Source organism: Cololabis saira, chromosome 18 (genome assembly GCF_033807715.1).
Source record: "Cololabis saira isolate AMF1-May2022 chromosome 18, fColSai1.1, whole genome shotgun sequence".
NCBI classification, from domain to species: domain Eukaryota; kingdom Metazoa; phylum Chordata; class Actinopteri; order Beloniformes; family Belonidae; genus Cololabis; species Cololabis saira.
Window position 1 is genome coordinate 20,226,555 of NC_084604.1, and position 19,059 is coordinate 20,245,613.

Below are 19,059 nucleotides of genomic sequence, written 5' to 3' on the forward strand. Positions count from 1 at the left end.
TTGCTGTTTTTTCTTTCTTTTTTTATATATTTTTTCCCCATTTTATCACCCAGTGCTCCTACCTAACAGTTCTGGGCATTGCCATCCTCTACCAACCCTATACATTGCTGTTTTTTCAATGAATTACCTAAAGGATGCTTCAGACAAAGTACCAAAGAGACAAAGTATAAAAGCCTCCTTTTTAACTGGGTCTTTACAGCTCTCTTTCTAGCAGATGGTTTTAGGGGTGGAGTCAGACATTCAACTCAGTATCAACTCACAGTATTGCTCTAATTTTAATTCATTAATTTTGGCAATTGCGGTACATAGTGTGATATTAAATTACAATTCCAGGCTTAAATCCAGCCCATATAGTGTAATGATCTGATATTTTTAGATGTAATCATACAGAAATTAATCAACATTAAGCTTCACACAGTCACTTTTGAAAAAGGGGTCCAGATCAGCAGAACAACAACAATCAGAGGAAGACACGTATGGCTGCATCACACAATAAGAAACATTTAATCTTTCACCAAGCTCAAAACCTTCAGGGGTTCAATGAATGCTGCAGTTACATGTATCATTAAGTGTACTGTTACCATAGCAACTTAGCCCAATGCCCAATTTTCTGATTTTTTCACTTGTCAAAATGTGACATCTAGTCACTGAAATCTAATTCTTAAGTGTCTGATCAGATGTTTTTAATGTTGAATTAAAGGTAATTGTTTAGTAAAAATGTGAGGCCTTGACGTCACTGCCAGGATCAATGTCTGTAAATTACTGAGAAACACAGACTTTGCTTATCCAGCACGAGTGCAGAGACTTTAATACAGATGTCCAGGTGCAATTTCAGAATTACAGCAGCTCCAGAGGTCATTTTAGTACTAAGTGTAGGGGCACAAAAAATGTTATGCCTTCTGGCTTTGGTTCCACTCGACCCTGCCACCAAATTTCATGATATTCAGCAATGTGGTTTTTCTAGGAGTTTGCTGACAAAAAACAAACAATCAAACAAGCAACAATGACTACCATACCTCAGGCTCTGGCTTTGTAGATATACAAACCATCCATTTTAACTCATAATACACATATTTCTGTCAAATAAGACCAGTGCTCCTTTTGACACTCACATTAAAGGAGCTTGAGGCTCCTTTTAAGAAATGAGACTCTCTAGCGCCACCCTTCACCACGACGGCCGTTTGGGGTACTGCAGCCAACAGTGAAGCCGGCACGGGAGAACGGGGAGAACGCACATGCAGCGTCATGTGACGTCACATCCGCAGCCCAGCGCGGGAAATTCGGGACCGAATTGCAGCACATTTTGCAGCACACAGCCTGTTCAAGGCAAAGGAGAGATACGCTAGAGGGCTCATTCTTTTGGGTTTGGAACGCTTCATCTGACATTATTACTAGAAAATTTAAAATGTATACGGATTTTTTTCATAAATCTTGCCACAATCTGGCCTCAAGCTCCTTTAAGGTTACAGTCCTTCCGAAACATTTAGATTTAATGCTTTTGCATTGTAAAGCATTATATCTAAATGTTTCGGAAGGACTGTAACCTTAATGTGAGTGTCAAAAGGAGCACTGGTCTTATTTGACAGAAATCTAGAATATATTTTGTAGTAGAATTTCCTTTTTTTTTTTTTTCTCTCTTTTCTATGTTTCTTTTCTTTTTCTTCTACTACCTCTTTAGGTTTGCTTTTAATTTTTGTCTTGTATTGTATATTATGTGTCGGACCCCAGGAAGAATAGCTGCAGTTTTGCTGCAGCTAATGGGGATCCAAATAAAACTATAAACTATAATATCAGTCAATGTTCATTGCTCATATTAAATAAACTTTAGGCCACTCAGCTCTACAATGCTTATATCATCTAAAGCTAACTTAAGTAAATTAAACTGGAGGTCAATTGAATAAGCGTCATTGGAAACTTAAGTTAGAGAAACTCCTAAGATGAGATGGTTTGTGATCAAGGACTGCTGATTAAAAAATAAAAAGAAAGAAACTCTGACACAGTAATCTACAGTTTATGGATGACTTACATAAACTGCCCATCTGAAGATGATTTACCACAGCAGCCCCTCACCCTGGGAAATAGATGCCTCATTAATATAACTCTCGCAATGATCAGCGAGGTAAAAGAAAAAAGAAAAATGCCCACAGCAACAGCCATAGGATCACTGAAGCGGGTTAATATCTGTGTTCATGAGTCAACCAAATGCAAATGACTGAACAGACAGTGTCCTCAGCAAGACATCATAAAGGGCACTTTCTTCTCTTTGCCATGAAACTGGCAGGGGAAAAACATGAAACAAAAGCTGACTGGCTTCAGCCATGTCTGGACAGTTTTCCTGGACAGATTGAAGAGAGAATGAATCCAAGAGATTACTGAGGTATCTTCCAGGATGATGTCATGATGACTGTGAGGTGAAGTTCTGTTGATGCAGGAGGATAATGACTAAAGTAAGAAAATAAAAATAGTCTACCAAAGACTGACAAAGAAAAGCACCTTTTGGAATTGCCCAGTCCACACACAGTCCAGCACAGATGCTGTGACATTTTGTTCACAACTAACATACAGGTCTCAAACAGTTCTGTGAGCAAAATAGATTTTCCTGGATGTCATGGTCTTGCACATAATCACATGAAAAGTGTCATAAAGATACTAGTTTAAAAAAATACGTCAGCGTAAGAACGTTATGACACATTCCTTCCAAACCACTGCTGGGAAAGTGCTGATGGAGGACGTTTCTAATGTTCTGAAGAAGCATTGACCATCAGATGCTCCATAAATAAATATCTGTAAAGGATGATGTAGAGTAAGCAAGGGAAAATGCGTTTGACGATGGAAGCTTTTTACAGTTATAGTGTTTGCTGACCCAACTGTATTGACCAGTGTCATCATGAGTCAGCTGTGGTTACATTTTCCTAAATACAGTTGGATGGTAATTTGCTAATTTCTGAACTTTATATAACCTTTTGTTAAGTATTACAAAATTCACCCACAATCAAACAAAAACCAGTCCACCAAAAAGGGAGTATTGGTCTAATATCAGTTACTTGGATAACGACTGGCACATTCCTCCTAAAACCCAGTGGCTTTGGAGAGAGCTTTTTACTATACTTTTCCTCTATAAGGGGATATTATATTATATAATGGAATATTTGTTCATTATGTTTTGCACATTGTGTTTTTGACTTTTCTGAAAATCTGCAATGCTAAATTGCTTGAAGACCCATAGTTTGGTCATCAGCTGTGAACAAAAAGAACATTTTTGAAAATAAACTGCGAATGAGTCTTCATAGTTTTGTATCTACAAAAGTAGAGGAACTATAGGCTACCATCTGGAAATAGTGCTTGCTTGATCAAAACTGTTGGAAATGTGCATGGTTGTCCACCAAAAACTGAAGGGGTTTGGTTCAAGGTCTTTGACTGTAATACACATTTTTTTTAATACTCTGAAATATATAGAAATTGAGCGTTTATCATTGTGTTTTGTAATCAGAAAGGTACAACGGAGTATTAGGGCCAAACTAAGACAAAAAAAAAATGGAAATTACGAGAATAAAGTCATAATATAATAGAATAAAGTCGTAAAATTACGAGAATAAAGTCGTAATGTTGCGAGAATAAAGTCGTAATAGAATAAAGTCGTAATATTATGAGAATAAAGTCGTAATATTACGAGAATAAAGTCGTAAAATTACGAGAATAAAGTCGTAACATTACGAGAATAAAGTCGTAATGTTGCGAGAATAAAGTCGAGAATGAGACTTATGAGAATATAATTTATGAGAACTCTAACAGGAAGAGCTTCTTCTCCCTGTGTTAAAATGAGGAATATTGAGCATCTTGTGTTAGTTATATTTATATATTTATAATATATTACGACTTTATTCTCGTAATATTATGACTTTATTGTCGTAATTTTACGACTTTATTCTCGTAATATTATGACTTTATTCTCGTAATTTTACGACTTTATTCTCGTAATATTATGACTTTATTCTCGTAATTTTACGACTTTATTCTCATTACATTTTGACTTTATTCTCGTAATTTCCTTTTTTTGTTTGGCCCTAATACTCCGTCGTAGAAAGGGCAGTTCTTTGGGAAAATAAAGCATCTCTGGGTATTAAACAAAACTGTTCCCTGGAAGCATTTGTTACCAGTCAGCCTGTTTACACAGTGCAGACTGGAGTCAGTAAAGTGACAAAAACCAGTATGTCTGCATGCAGCCTGTTTGGGTGTCTGACTTTCACACAGAAGAAACATTTAAAAATTGCTTGTCTTCTTCTCCTCACACAGACCATGGTGCTTGCTTCTCTGGGGTTGTTGTGAGGCGAACAGATTTCATGATATGTTTTGTTCTTTCAAAAGTGACTTTTTTTTTAATGTATATACACATATTATTAAATCAATCTAGTTTGCATTGTGTGAGGAGTTTACGAACAGGACTTGAAGGCACCGTTTCTTCTTCCTCGAGTGTCCCAGACGGACTCCTGATTGGCTGCCAGTGACATCATCCCTCCTTTAAACGCGGGACTGGAGGCAGTTCAAGCGAGCTAGGCCCCGCCCCCCCGCGTTAGGCCCCGCCCCCCGCGTTAGGCTCCGCCCCCCGCATGTACGCGGAGGAGCGCATTTGATATTAATGGTTTCGCGCATTGGCTCGTAGTCGCGTCAATCCCGCTGCGCGACTTCTGTAGGCTGGCAGGCTTCCTTCAATTTTATTTCTGGGGGAGCAGGGTAAAAGTACAAAAAAAAAAAAATGTTGCCGATACACAACACAGAGACGGACTGAATGGAGGCACTGCTGTCAGCGAGGGGAGATAATAAATCCGTCTGCGGTCAACTGTGACACTGACCGGTAAGCACGAATGCGAGGCAAGTTTGGGAATTAGTGGCACAAGTTGTTGTTGAAATGCACAGTCATAGAGATTGTACGCGACTCTATAATTAATGAAGAGGAATATCAAAATGCTGCAACCATTTTGAGTGTTTTATTTCCATGTTAACATCCTTGTGTTTTACTGTTGATTTTTATGTGTATTTGGCTTAATCCTTTCATTGCGACAAAGTTACAATACCCGCCTTTATCATCATCCACTGCAAATGTGATTTTTAAAATGATTTTTTTCTGAGACTTGCTGGTGTGTAATTAGATTTCCTTCATTCTGCAGCTCATCAGAGCAGTTGGTCTCCCCCTGAAAGCGATATCACATTCTCGGCACGTTCTCATGCCGGTTTCTTCAATGAATTTGGCCACGAAAGATCTCTGGCTTTTTTTCCCCCTTTTTTTTTTTTTTTTTTTTTTGCTGAACACGCACCGTGCTTAAAGGATGACAATGTCCGGGACAGCCAGAGTCCTGCTGGTGTCTTTATTACATAAGATGAAACGCTTTTAAAATCCATCACATCAAAAGAAATTGCCACCCTCATTATTATTATTTTGATACCCCGACTTTCCGTTTGGATGAGAGACAAAAACTGCAGCGTGGCGTTGATGCAGTATTTGATCTGTCTTTTCTCCTCCCTCTCTTGTTGTAAAAGCTCTGGAGCAGAACAGAGTTGGAAAGAAAGAATTCAACATCACACATGTACAGTATCTGGAGGATGATTCATGTTAATTACACTCACTGTGAATCAGATACAGGACACGCACACACACACACACACACACACGCACACACACACACACACACACAGATGATTTCACTGTTTATTATTAGTGGCCAGTCTGTCAGTCCTAAATTTTCCCACCAACTTGGGTGTAGCCCTGCAGGTGTTGACAGTACTAATGTTTGGCTTCCAGCAGCCGTTTTCCACTTTGCATGTTGATCCATCACAGAAGAGGTCGGCCTGCGTGAGCTCCCTGCTTGATCACTCAGAGCCGCTGGATGCAGAGTTCATTTAAAAAGCATTTAAACTATTCTCATGCTTTTTCCTTCTCTGTGTCCTCACAGAGCGGCTCGTCGAGTTCTCCGTAAACGTCCAGCCCTCAGCCTCCCCATGCCTCCATCTCCCCTTGACGACAGAATTGTGGTGGCGCTGCCAAGGCCGATCCGACCTCAGGAACTCCAACTGCGCCTAGACACCAGCTACCTGGACTCCATCACCACCAGCAGCAGCAGCAACACCGTCATCAGCACCACCGTGGTGAAGATCCGGGCGACGGCCAATCTTGTAACGTATATGCCCTCATCCAAGGGCTCCACGCGCTCGTTGTCGTGTGGATGCAGCAGTGCCAGCTGCTGCTCTGTGACTACCTATGAGAAGGACAGCCAGAGCCTCAACCACAGCCAGGTGAGCGCCAGCAGCCCCAACCTCAGCTATGCTGGCCCCCAAGCTCCTATGGTGCAGAACCATGAAACGTTAAGCGCCCCCAGTCTAACCCCGGGGACGCCAAAGTCCGCCGTGAGGGTCATCCACCCCAATGAGCTTGCCAAGCGGATGACCTACTGTCCCATGGGTCACCCCGTGGGGCCCGTGCCGGTCATCATTGACTGCCGGCCCTTCATGGAGTACAATAAGAGCCACATCCGCGGGGCTGTGCACATCAACTGCTCCGACAAGATTAGCCGGCGGCGGCTGCAGCAGGGCAAGATCACTGTGCTGGACCTCATCTCCTGCCGCGAGGGCAAGGACTCCTTTAAGGGCATCTTCTCCAAAGAGATTGTGGTTTATGATGAGAACACCACGGACCCCAACCGGCTCACGCCCTCCCAGCCGCTGCACGTGGTCCTGGAATCCCTGAGACGGGAGGGCAAGCACCCCATCATCCTCAAAGGTAACACTGAAACGAGCTTATTAAAGTTCGGAGGCACAAAGACTGGGATCACTTCTTTATGAAAGGGGATAAAAAAAAAAACCCAATTTCACTGACTCCAGAGGGACTAGGTTGCTTTAGAGATCTAAAAAACCGGGTCTGGTTCAAGCTTGGTGGAAATGTAAACTGATGTGAAACTGGTGTGGTAGGATAGAAATGTGTAGTTTGCGTGAAGTGTGTTAAACTTTGACCTTTATCGCTCTGGTCAGCTGACTCTTGCCTGTCAACACAGGGGGATGCAATCTTATCAGTCGTAACAGCAGTTATAACGACTCATACAGCAACTTTTGCAGCACTAACCGAGCCTGTACACACTCTGTTTGCATCACCTGCAAACAAACATGTACTTTTGAACCATTTGACACATATTTAGCATTTTGAAGAGAGTGAAAAAGCAGCTGATAGTAAATAAGACAGCCTGTTGAGGTGTCAGTCTTTGGGTCTCTGCCATCTTTTCTGTTTTGGATTTGCATGTTTGAAACTAGAACAGTGTGCTATGTTGATGTGGGGTGGGGGGGCTGGGCTGTGACTGTTTTTCTCAACGCCTGCCAGTCACCGTGTAACCGTGAGATCCCAGCCCGTTTATCCCTTTTCTGCATGCTTGTCCTCCTCCCTTCTTCTCCCCTGTCCCTCCCATGTGCTTTGATGGACGAGACAGCTCTCTAGTTTCTCATCCCGCACCGGCGTCAGGGCTGAAGCTCGGCTCGGTGGGAGGATCAGGCAGGCTCTTCCTTCAGCTGGTTTAATATTTCCAAAATGAATGTCCTCACCTGCTTCTGCAGAGGGGATCAAATGCCTCAGATTCATTATATCTCCTTTTTTTTATATTTAGATTTTTGATTATAGCCCTTGAACTGAAACGTGATGATTTTAGCATTGGAAGGACCTTGGTTTTGCTCTGATTAATGCCTCTAAACGTCATTTTTCTTTATTACCTCTTACTGAATGTAGGGGCTGAATGTTTTTCCTTAAAATATTTCAGCACGCTCTAACAAGATAAGCCAAGTAGAAGTGTGTTATTTTGAGTTATAGTTGTAGTAGTGGCATATCTGGAGCATGCATGCATGAGTGCTGCTGAATAACTCAGTCATACACTGTTATTTGCTCAGTTACCATTATGTCTCAGTGATGATTTACTGTAAATATGCTTGTGGTGGGTTACTGTACTCCACCGGAAACACTAAAGCTTCCATCACTGCCCTTGCTGTGACTGAAAGCTGTAATAGATTACCTTTAATCCATTAGAATTACCATAAACAACACAGTGGTACAGAGGTTTGCAGCGAGTGCTGGAAACGGCAGGTCTGCGTTTGGGGTATTGACGGACAAAAAGGGTCAATTCTGAACAGGACCTGAGCCGGTGAGCAGAGACAATTCTCATGTCTCTCTGCGAGTTCGGTCAGTGATAATGACAGCTGGTACTGCTCAACAGATTTCATCACACAGCAATCTGCTGCTCCTGAAGACTCTGTTCTCATTTTACTGAGAAACGTCTTATTAATCAGGGCACTTTGCCCAAACCGAGAACACTTTTGAGCCAAAACAGATTCTCAAAGCACACCGTCGAACTAGCTTTGTGCTAATCAAATCATGTTAGGGTCCAAATGGGACTATGTTCCCATATCTTGGTGAGACCACATGAAATTGAAATAGAGTCCTGGGGATATGGATTTAACATTGCCTTACAACAGAAAGTTGAGTCTATTCCCAACTTTCCACTCTACAAGCAGCCATCCATCATATTAACATTATAAATCCAGCAGGCAGAGTATACTGTACTTTGAGTTAGTGGTCATCTGATGAATGCAATAAGCTTTCCTTTGGACTCGACTGACTCCTAATGGCTAAATTGATCTCTTTTGCTGAGGAAATCCACTTTATGTTGAGATACTGATCATTTACTGTGTCACAAGGTCATATCATGTAGATCTGATCTGGGCTGTAGGTGTAGTGAAACATTTTTCAGAAAGCAGCCTCAAAAGGACCGAATTGTAAAACAATAAGCTAAAAGTAGTAAAAATGTTATAAATTGTAGATAGAATACTTTAAATGACATCAACAGTATGAATGAGTTCCAACTTAATTCATTAATCGTAATACACATATTGGCCTAAAACACACAGAATAGTTCATGTACTGTTAAATAGCCTGCAGACAAATGTGGTGTCTAATTGGAGCATTAAATATCTTAAGAGACTGACATTTCCCTCAGGAGCTGGTGAAGAGATCTAAAACATAAAAGAAAACTCGTCTTTGTCAGGGGACCATAAACAGGACTTTTATGTGAAACAAGCTGCTTTTTATTCTTAAAGTGATTACATTAGTTTGGGTCAACAGGTTAACAGGTTTAGGGTAATGTGTCACTGATGCATTTATAGTTTGTTACAGCTGCCTTAAGGTGATGAAAGAATTCATTTTTAAAGGTCGACTAATTCTCACACAGCTCTGAGACATTTTCAATAACTGTCACTCACTATTTCTTAAATATGTTCAGGTCCATTTAAAATGTATCGCATTTTTTTGGAAACAAGTTAATTTGTCTTCAAAAATCGCAAATGAACGGAAATTCATGTTGGAAATGAAAGAAAAAACCATTCCAGTGGAAATCCCCCTTTTTTTCCCTCAAATCACATCTCTCGTAAGCACTTCCCTTTCTTTGTATTTATTTAGAGCGTAATTATAACCTTGATGTCCCACCACACTGAGGGCTTGCCCCCTTTTTATACCACGTGTTTACGTTAATGTTGTTAATACCTAATCTTGTTGTTTCATGGTGGAAACAACCTACAATGGTTAACAGGAGATTCCCTCTCGCTTTCCATCACGGGGAAGTTGTGAGGCCGAGCTATGACCTCACACGCTATGATGTCAGCTGCGTCGTGAACAATACGTGAACTGATACTTTTCCTCCCCCCCGTGCTGAAGAGACTCTTGGGCCAATGGCATCTCTGTTACAAACAGGTGCAAACCAGTTATTTGGAGAAGTGCAGATGCCCCATGAGAAGTGTGTTTAACGTTCAACATGTCTGTTTACAGGCAGATTAACGGGTGAAAAGCTGTACCTGTGTGGGCGTGTGCATGCGCCGGGGCCTCAGAAACCACTATTCTCTTGTTCTTCAGGTTGAAGTGTGATTCATTATCCAAATCTGACTGAAATGTGTCAGTACAGTCAGGTGATTGGAGGTTTCTCTCATGTTAAAGTCTTCAGAGCTCATTAAATTCAGCTGTCGTTGCTTTTGTGAGATGTGTTTGCAAAGCTGAGTTGTAAAATCTACCATGTGGTGGTCGGAGGCACGAGTGTGTGTATTTTTATCATAGTTAACTCCTGTTTGAATTAAACCTTTAACTCCTGCTGTTATTCACTCAGACCAGAGAGCTCCAGATTCCATTTAGAAAGGCGACATGTTTCAAGGAAATGAATATAAAGTAAATAAGGGAATTGTGTTTGACAAGCAGGAAGTGTAGCTTACTTACTCGTTTGTTGGTCATTCACTTTGTGTTTATAGGAGGCCTTAGCTACTTCAGGCAGAACCACGGAAACCTGTGCGAGCACTCACTGCATGTTCACGAGGGCTTGGACACGGGTGCAGCCGCCGGCCTGACGGGGCCGCTACCTCACGCCCTGCCCTCCACGCCGGACATCGAGAACGCAGAGCTGACGCCGATCCTGCCCTTCCTCTACTTGGGAAATGAGCGCGACGCTCAGGACAGCCACCTGCTGCAGCGTCTGAACATCGGCTACATCCTAAATGTGACCACCCACCTGCCGCTCTACCACTACGACACGGGTCTCTTCATCTACAAGAGGCTGCCCGCCACCGACAGCAACAAGCAGAACCTGCGCCAGTACTTTGAGGAGGCATTCGAATTCATCGGTATGAGAACTTCCACGTACTTTTGCATTGAAATGTTGAGCTGCAAATGTGTAAGCTAAGACATTTAGTTTGGTTAACGAGAGGAAGGTCCACGTTTGTTTGGCCTTTCAACATGATACAGACCAAAAGACACAACATAAGAAATGTCAACAAAGTAATTGGGGGCAGGGGTCTTACAGGGACAAAAAAAAACTTCTATTTTCTGATTGGCTGATAGGTCGGTAACTCCAGACAGCCGCTCTGGGCTGCATGAGCACTCAGCGCACGCTAGCGTATCTGCCTTTGACTCGGTTGTAAGATGGGCTGTTGAGATTTCTGTGCAGTGACGTTAATAACTTATCAGCGTGAGAAATGCCATGTGTGGCGTGAGAGCGTGTGAACTTGCTGAAATGCGTGTTTCACGATCAATGCGTGAGACTACAGTTGTTGCCTGTGTAATTTCACTTCATAGTCGAACAACTTAAAAAAAAGTTTGTTTCTCAGAAGCAGCTCATTGTCCGCAATGTGCTCGTTAGTATAAGATGCTAGCATATGGGGCGCGGTTTTATAAAGTGGCTAACACAGAAATAACAGCAACATTTTGTCACATAAAAAAATTTTAAGAGTGGTGTGATACTTTTTATTTATAAATATTAAATCAAATTCACAAATTCACACTGGAAGTACCAAAACAAAAGCTAGATGAGGTCAGAATGTATTTATAGAATCCAAAAAATGTATTAAAACCAACTTATTGGGAGAAATTAACACGTGGGCATATATTATCGTGACAATAAATGTCTAAAATAACAAAAAAAAAATATGTTTTGGAGAAATATTATTTGATGTATAATTTGAGTTTTTGGGGTCTCTTCTAAATGTATTAATTTATTTGTCTCTGGTAATAATGTAGCATTCCGGGCTGGGTTCCCATCATCCTTTGTGGTGCCGTTTGTGAAAGCTGATGATATTTGGGTGTTTGTAGTTTTATTAAATGTTACCAGTGATTGTTTGTCACACTGGTCTTCTGTTCCGCTCTATTTAAACTGTCCGCAGTAAAACAACTGTTTTGGTAATTTTCTTGTCCCACGTATACAGAATATTTTTCTGAATCCTTCTTTAGTACCAATTAAATATAGTTTTTAAGTTTAATTTAGTGGTGGCTTTCCTTGTTTAATCATCAAGCCACCTCAGAACAGTAGCCAGAGATGCATTTTAGTACCATGTTCTTTCATGATACTTCATGATAAGTATTTAGATCCTTCAAAGCACTAAATGTACCAATGGACCACTGTAAAAAAACACCAATATAAATATAAATGCCTCATTAACAATCCAACTGAATAAAATAATGTAAATATTGGCATCAAATTTAGTTTGAATAGTAAAGTAAAGGTTCTATTTTTGATTCATGAACGTTTTGGAGTCATTGGACCACTTACAAATGTACTGTAATTAAACTTCTTTTAGTGATCTATTTAGAGGAATAGATCACTATTTAAGGGTTTAACAGACTGAAGTTATGTATAAAGTACCATATCTTGTGCTTTAAATGAACTGGGGTGGACATATGAAGTGACATAACACAGAAATACCTCGGTAAAGTAATTTAAAAACTGTGCTTAAGTACAGTGTTTGACTAAATTTGTTTTGCCAGTTTCTACCAGACGAACACCAACAACCATCCTTTCCTCTGACAGATGTGTTTTTTTTCTTCCCAAAGATAGACAAATGTGTTTACAGCAGATCTATAAAAGCGTGGGTTCAGAGACAAATATTGATCTGGGAATAATCAGCGCTACCTGAAGCAGAGAAGGTCCTGAGTGTAGCAGCGAGACTCTAGCTCTTGTTCCTGGTTCCTCGCTTGTTTAGGTGGAGCATTTTAACAGATTTTCTGTGTTTCAGTCTGCTGTAAAAGTGGATATAACAAACGTATTTCAGACGTGGATAGTTAACGTATGGATCAGTGGTTCTCAAACTGCGCTGACCTTTATGTCACTTAAATTCAGCTTTTTTTGTGACTTCCTGAATCGTTATTAATAAATTAAAGAAGCTGCAATTGTTAACCTCAAATCAAAAAAAACAAACTGCACCAAAAAGGAAGTTGTGATATATTATCATATGTGATCATTCATCTTCCTCATGGGGAACAAAGCATCTGTTATGCTGGGCTCTTATTGTTTCCATGTCCCTCTCCGCAGAGGAAGCACACCAAGCAGGTATGGGCCTTCTGATCCACTGCCAGGCAGGCGTGTCTCGGTCGGCCACCATCGTGATCGCCTACCTGATGAAGCACACCTGGATGACCATGACGGACGCCTACAAGTTTGTCAAGACCAGGAGGCCCATCATCTCCCCAAACCTCAACTTCATGGGCCAGCTGCTGGAGTTTGAGGAGGACCTCAACAATGGAATAACGCCACGAATCCTCACGCCAAAGCTGATTGGTGTAGAAACGGTAGTTTAAACAAACCCTCGACCCAACGCTCCTGCTTGGACTCAGTGTTTCTGTTTTTGAACACACTGGCTGCACTATGAGCCTGTTTGATTGTAAAAGGTCGAGAAATACGCTGATTTTTCTTTCTTTTTTTTTTTTTTTTTTTGATCTTCTGGTCCTCATCTTGGACTCTCTTGAGTGCCAACGCTCTGGGTCACAGTGGTGGAGAGAAATGCCAAAAATCCCTAATGCCTGGACCTGGCTGAAGTCCCGGAGTAGACGAAGTGTCAGTTTGGAGAGGTTATCTGTTTGTGAACGCAGAGCAGCGAACTCGAGGGAGGAGAAAAATCGATTTGGAAATGACTGTGGTTTCTGAGGTTGTGGGCAGTTACTGACAGGAAGGACAAAGCTCACACAGTGGCACAGTGCTTGTAGACTCAGGCATGGTTGGCCACGGTAGTGCCTGTCTAAATAAAAAAAAATAAAGAAAAACAATAAAACAGACAAAAAACAAAAAGATGAAGACTTGTTTGGTGTGTTTAATGTTATTGTTCTATTTTTATACAGGGGTTTAAGCGGATGACCATGACAAGCCCACAGTGGCTTACTGTGCAATAATTTCAGAGTGGAGTGCAACTGAGACATTGATCTTATATATGTATATATCGGTAATAATTACAAAACATTTCCAGCTCCTTGCTGAAGAACCATTTTAATGTTGGTGTAATTACTGTTGTTCAGCTCAATATGTTTATGATGCATATGGTCATGCTGTGATATTTGGCGCTGATTTGTGTGAGAATCTAAAAAAAAAAAAAGAAGAAGAAGAAAATTTGGGATTTCACTCTGAGTGCAGCTTAAGGGGTTTCGTCTGTTGTGCATTCGCTTCAGCATTTCAGTTCTGCCATTCCTGTATCCACGTATATTTTTAGCAATACACATATTGCCAGGCAGCCATAAGAGCTCTTTTATGCATGGCTGCAAGCGGAAGAAAGATCACTTTGAAATATTCGGTGAATATTGTAAAACAGGGCTACTGGTGATGTTTAATGTAACACAACAGAGGACTTTCACTGCCTGCTTCTGTCTCCTCGGTTTGTTCTCGCTCCACTTCACCCATTAGCCGGCTCTGTTGTACTGTACTTTACTATGTTACCGTCTCCATCCACATACGTCCGATCTTCTTACCAGTGTCCCACATTCTGAGCTATGTTTTAATGTTTAAAAGTAGCAGAGGCGTAATCTAAACTTATAGGTCAGTTCAGTGTGTTACGGTGGTGGTAGTCGAGCAGCGTGACCCTCCTCCTTCTTTCCACACAACTCCAGCTCGCTGACACCAAGATACAGTTAAGGGGGACTCTTCTGCCTTGCTAAAGTAGGCAAGCGCTGCTGTCACGTGCTGCTCCAGTGCCTCTATCAATGCCTTAATTCATACATCTATGTTGGGCCTGTGCATGGCACAGCATCACGTGCAGACAAATATAAATCACAGGCAGGATTTCGTTTTAACGCCCTGACAAAATCTATCCTCTTTATCCGATGAATTTAATTTATAGATTACAACTACTTTCCCTTATGAAAAGGCACAATCTAGAAACTGTGCATTTCAAACATGTTTAAGAGGCTTCAGGTAAAAAAATAAAAAAGGTTTTGCAATTTTGATTTAGAGGTGAAAGAGAAGCTGAGCATCACTGTAAAAGTCTTTAAATCAAGTTGGCACTAAATGGTGCTAAATGTTCTTTATTTAGTGTGTGTCAGTATCCTCACCTCTGATCCAGGTTACAACAGATACACGCAGACAAGTATGAAAAGGAAAGGTTGAAGAGGCGTCCTTTCATATATTCAAGGATCCGAATGATTGCGATTTGAGTGAGTGAAAAATTTAAGATGAACTGGTTGAAGCAATGTATGTGTACAAAGAAAAAAATCCCGTCTGTGAGAGGCTAATGTTGGCTAACCAAATGGGCCAGGCTTTTTACTGTTTAAGTTTTAAAGGTGTAGATTTTGCATTATTGGTATGCTGATTCTCGATCATGCATGTTAGTTTTTACAGATTTGATTGCCACAGTTTCAGTGATACAAGGGTAAACTTAACTCTGTGTTTTAAGGATTTTCATGCCGGCGTAAACAGCAGAACACACTCTCTAAAGACTTATGAAGACTGTATGGACAAAAAAAAAAAACCAACAACAATTTTTTCAAATGAATAAAAATGTCCTTGTTAAAGCCCGAAAACCATATGTCCTTGATCCGTGTGGTTTTAATTTAATAATCCCAAGGGCTGTTAAAGTTTTCTCAACACAGAAAAGAGTGTGTAGTCTTTAAACTGAACTCAAAACGCAAGGTTCAGACCAAAAATAATCAAGTAGTGTAAGGCAGATTTCTTGACAAACGATCACAGTTCTGTTTATGCTCATGATGTTCCTCTCGTTTCTGTTCAGCTCTCCTGTAAGGCATAAAATGAAGCACAGGGCTAACAATGTCTTTCTCAAGGTGCCAAAACTGTTGTCTGTTTAACAGCACTCTGACTGCAAATCATAATGTCTTTCAAACGAATCCTAAAAGTGTAAAAATGATCATCTGTTTCTGTACAAGGATGAAGGAAAATGCAAGTTTTTCGTAGCAGAGTGAGCACACACATTACATTACACACATTTGCAACAATAAGCTTGAAATAAAAAAAGTCCCTCGTGAAAATTCATGCTATGCAAAATGAAATTGTAACAAACCTGTTTCCAGTGATCATAAAACTGTTGTCTGAGGTCTTTGCGAACATTTCAAACTGAAATAACAAGTTTGCAAACCTCGAATGGGATTTAAGAGACAGGTTAAAAATTTTTTTACTTTTGTTTTCATTGGTGTCTTCTTCATGATATATCTCAGTATGATTTAAAAAAAAAAGAAGCTATATACTAATAAGCATTCACCACACAGTTGCTGCTTGTGCATTTTTATTCAGAGATTATCATGTGCAAAAGAAAAAAAGGTTATAATCTGAGCCAATGTAAGATAATAAAAATGTACCTTTTCATCCAACCTGCTGGTTTCTGCAATCACAGTGGCACATGGCTTTTCTTTCTTTTCTTTAAAAAAAAAAAAAATCTGTTAGACTGAATAATGTAAAATGACTCTCTGGTTAGAGACGAGGCATGCTGTGTGCTCCTGCTCTGTGAGGGGCACTGGCAGTCATTGTGGTGCTGTCCGTCCGTCTGTCTGTCCGTCTTTCTTATACTGTTCTCCAGGTCATATCCTGACTGACAGCTCCAAAAGGCATTTGTTACTTTCATTTGGAAACAGATTTCTGAATTAGACCAATATCAAGCTGTCATATTTGCCGTCTATTCTTTACGAATAAGATTTCTTCAAGTCTCTGCTTTGGGCTCAGAGACTCTGGTGGAAACGGGCTTAGCACTACAAGTTTCTGTATATTTCTTTGTGTCAGTAGTCAACAGTCAAGTATTTACAGTATATAAATATATACATATATATATATATATATTTTCTTTGTATGCATATATTCATTACTATTTTTGCACTGACCTATGGACAGATGGATTTATTTTTCGTTTTCCACAAAGGGTGCTACTATATTGGAGGCCTTTTCCCACACCTTTTTGCATGACTTGCTCAAAATTCCTAAACTGGTGCATCATCTCTCCTTATGTCCTCTTACTACTTCTTCAACTGTTGAAAATGAAGCACTGTAATTTTGTAATCCCTACTTGTAAGCTTTGAAATAAACAGGGAGGGCTCAAGTTTGGTTTGGCATCTTGAGTGTTTATTTTCTTGTTTGTTTGTATGTTTTCTCTCCTTCTGTTTAAATCCTGAAATACCTTGAAAATGAAAGCAGCACAATGTACTTTTTGCCCAGTCCTAATATCAGTTTCCAACACATTTTTGATTATTTGATTGCTTTTAGGAGGTGTTATTTAACTTTTGACCCATATCTGTACGATTCATAAAAAAAGGCAAAATAAAAACATGAAAAAAGAAAAAAACAACAACTTTGGACTCCTGTCCCAGACATCCCAGTCACTTAATTGCTCTGTGTCCATCATCAGTGACAGTGAAGCTAGAGGATGACATGGCACACACGTTTAAGAAAACTCAAGAAAGTAATGACAGATGAAAAAATGAGTGAGCGACTGACCAAGAGACCAAACAAAAGTACATTTTAGTAAGGGACTTCGTGTGAGCAACTGGAAAGGGTCCTTTGTGCACATGCTTCCTTTCCTACTGCTTGAAGCAAAAGTTATTGTTTCAGAGGTCTTTGCCTGTTGTAAAATGTACATTTCAAAACACTTTCTGACTCTAAATCTGTTCCTGTCAACTCCATGACTCGATTTAGCTTTTGTTTGGATTTTATATCCTGCAATTTGTGCTGTTTTGGTTCACATTCTTCCCTCACTGCACCATCTGTAGCCTCCAGAGGCAGATGTTTGAAGCAAAAAAAAAAAAGAAGTTCTGAAATCACAGTTTACAACCTGCCAGAGCCAGGACAATGTTAGCTGCAACCAGTTTAGCAAGCAACAAGCTTATAGGCAGATGCTTCTCTTAGTAACTACTCAATATATTAATGAGATTTAGTTATTTGTTTTAGACGTGGGCTCGTGATAAATAACTTATCAGTAGTTAGTGTCTTACCAACAGAGGACAGCACACAAACAAACATACTGTAGCTTACAAAAAAACTCAAGTTGGAGAAGCAGGGATACATTCTGATGGAAAGCTAAGCTAACAGCAATTCAGAATGAAGTCAATAAAAAAAAGTGAATTTTAACCATTTAAAAAAAGATTTATCTCAGAAATGTCACAGTGGTTTGAGTGAATAGTAGATGCATTTGCAAGGTGTGACTTTTTCACCACGGTTTTTCTTTACTGTCCATGCAGCAACGTGTAAAAATGGACCAACAAGGACCATGTTACACCAAATTAGTAATGTGTTAAAATCTACTTCATTAGCATTTGAGTGAACACTATATTGTGGATTACCAGACCTAAAATGAAGTGCTAAGCATCAGACTGACACACTTTTCTTTTCCCAACATTTTTCCATTGCACCAAAGTTAAGTTTATTAAAAGATTCAACTTGATAGGATGCAGATGGTGCTTATATTCTAGTTGAAATGCAGATGAAGAAGGCATAGCAATGGTGGCTCCCACTCCATCAGTGCTGTAGCAATGCTTGAAGGTTTTTGTTATTGCACAAACAACCATCAAATTTCTTCCCAATTGCTACGTAAGTCAAGCCAAGTCAAGCTTTATTGTCAGATGCTATATGTTCGACATACAGCATAAATATAAAGTCTTCTCTGACCCACGGTGCAAAAATACAGGCAATAAAATAGATGCATAAAAATAAACAGTCCACAATTTAAAATGACATAAAAGAATAAACAATCAACAAGACATAATATTAAACAATCAACAGGACATAAAATAAACAATCGACAATCGAAAAAAAATTAAGGCACTTGAGTATTTACAGGATGGGTATTTACATGATTAAATAAAAACATGAAATAAATAGTATTTAAATACGTATATAAACAGGTGAGGTAGTGCAAGTAGCCGTGTGCTTTGAGCTTGCAGATGCTTGCAAAAAACTTGCAAAAAACTTTTGGCAGAAAGCTACACTGCTAACGTGAAGCACAAAAACCTCAATTCAGATCGGCGATGGTTGACTTCCCTCCAGTAAACGTGAACTGGCAGCGATGCTTAGGATGCGTCCAAGACTTACTCTTCGGAAGAATGGGGCCAAACTGAAGCCAGGCTTTAAAATAGCGGCTACACAGCTAGCGCTACTCAGTGAAGTCATTCATGGTCCGGGACTGTTTCAAAGCCTCAGGTTAGTTGTGTTGTGAACAGGAAGAAAATTGATTAGTTAATTGATTCATTAATTCAGTTTTGAATGTCACAGTTATTTGGTTAGCTTTATTCCACAGCACACCACTGCA

The 19,059-nt window shown here is 40.1% G+C and overlaps 1 protein-coding gene across 2 annotated transcripts; it reads left to right on the forward strand.

Moving 5' to 3' along the window:
- Positions 1-4,649: 4,649 nt before the first annotated feature.
- dusp10 (dual specificity phosphatase 10) lies at positions 4,650-15,474 on the forward strand. 2 transcript variants are annotated; one of them, XM_061707561.1, is made up of 4 exons: positions 4,650-4,869; positions 5,949-6,772; positions 10,318-10,686; positions 12,867-15,474. In XM_061707561.1, the coding sequence occupies exons 2-4, from the start codon at positions 5,995-5,997 to the stop codon at positions 13,130-13,132; spliced, it is 1,413 nt and encodes a 470-aa protein (XP_061563545.1). In that variant the 5' UTR covers positions 4,650-4,869; positions 5,949-5,994; the 3' UTR covers positions 13,133-15,474. The 2 variants fall into 2 exon arrangements, with proteins under 2 accessions (XP_061563545.1, XP_061563544.1); XM_061707560.1 differs by having other exon boundaries at positions 4,650-4,852.
- The last annotated feature ends 3,585 nt before the right edge of the window (positions 15,475-19,059 follow it).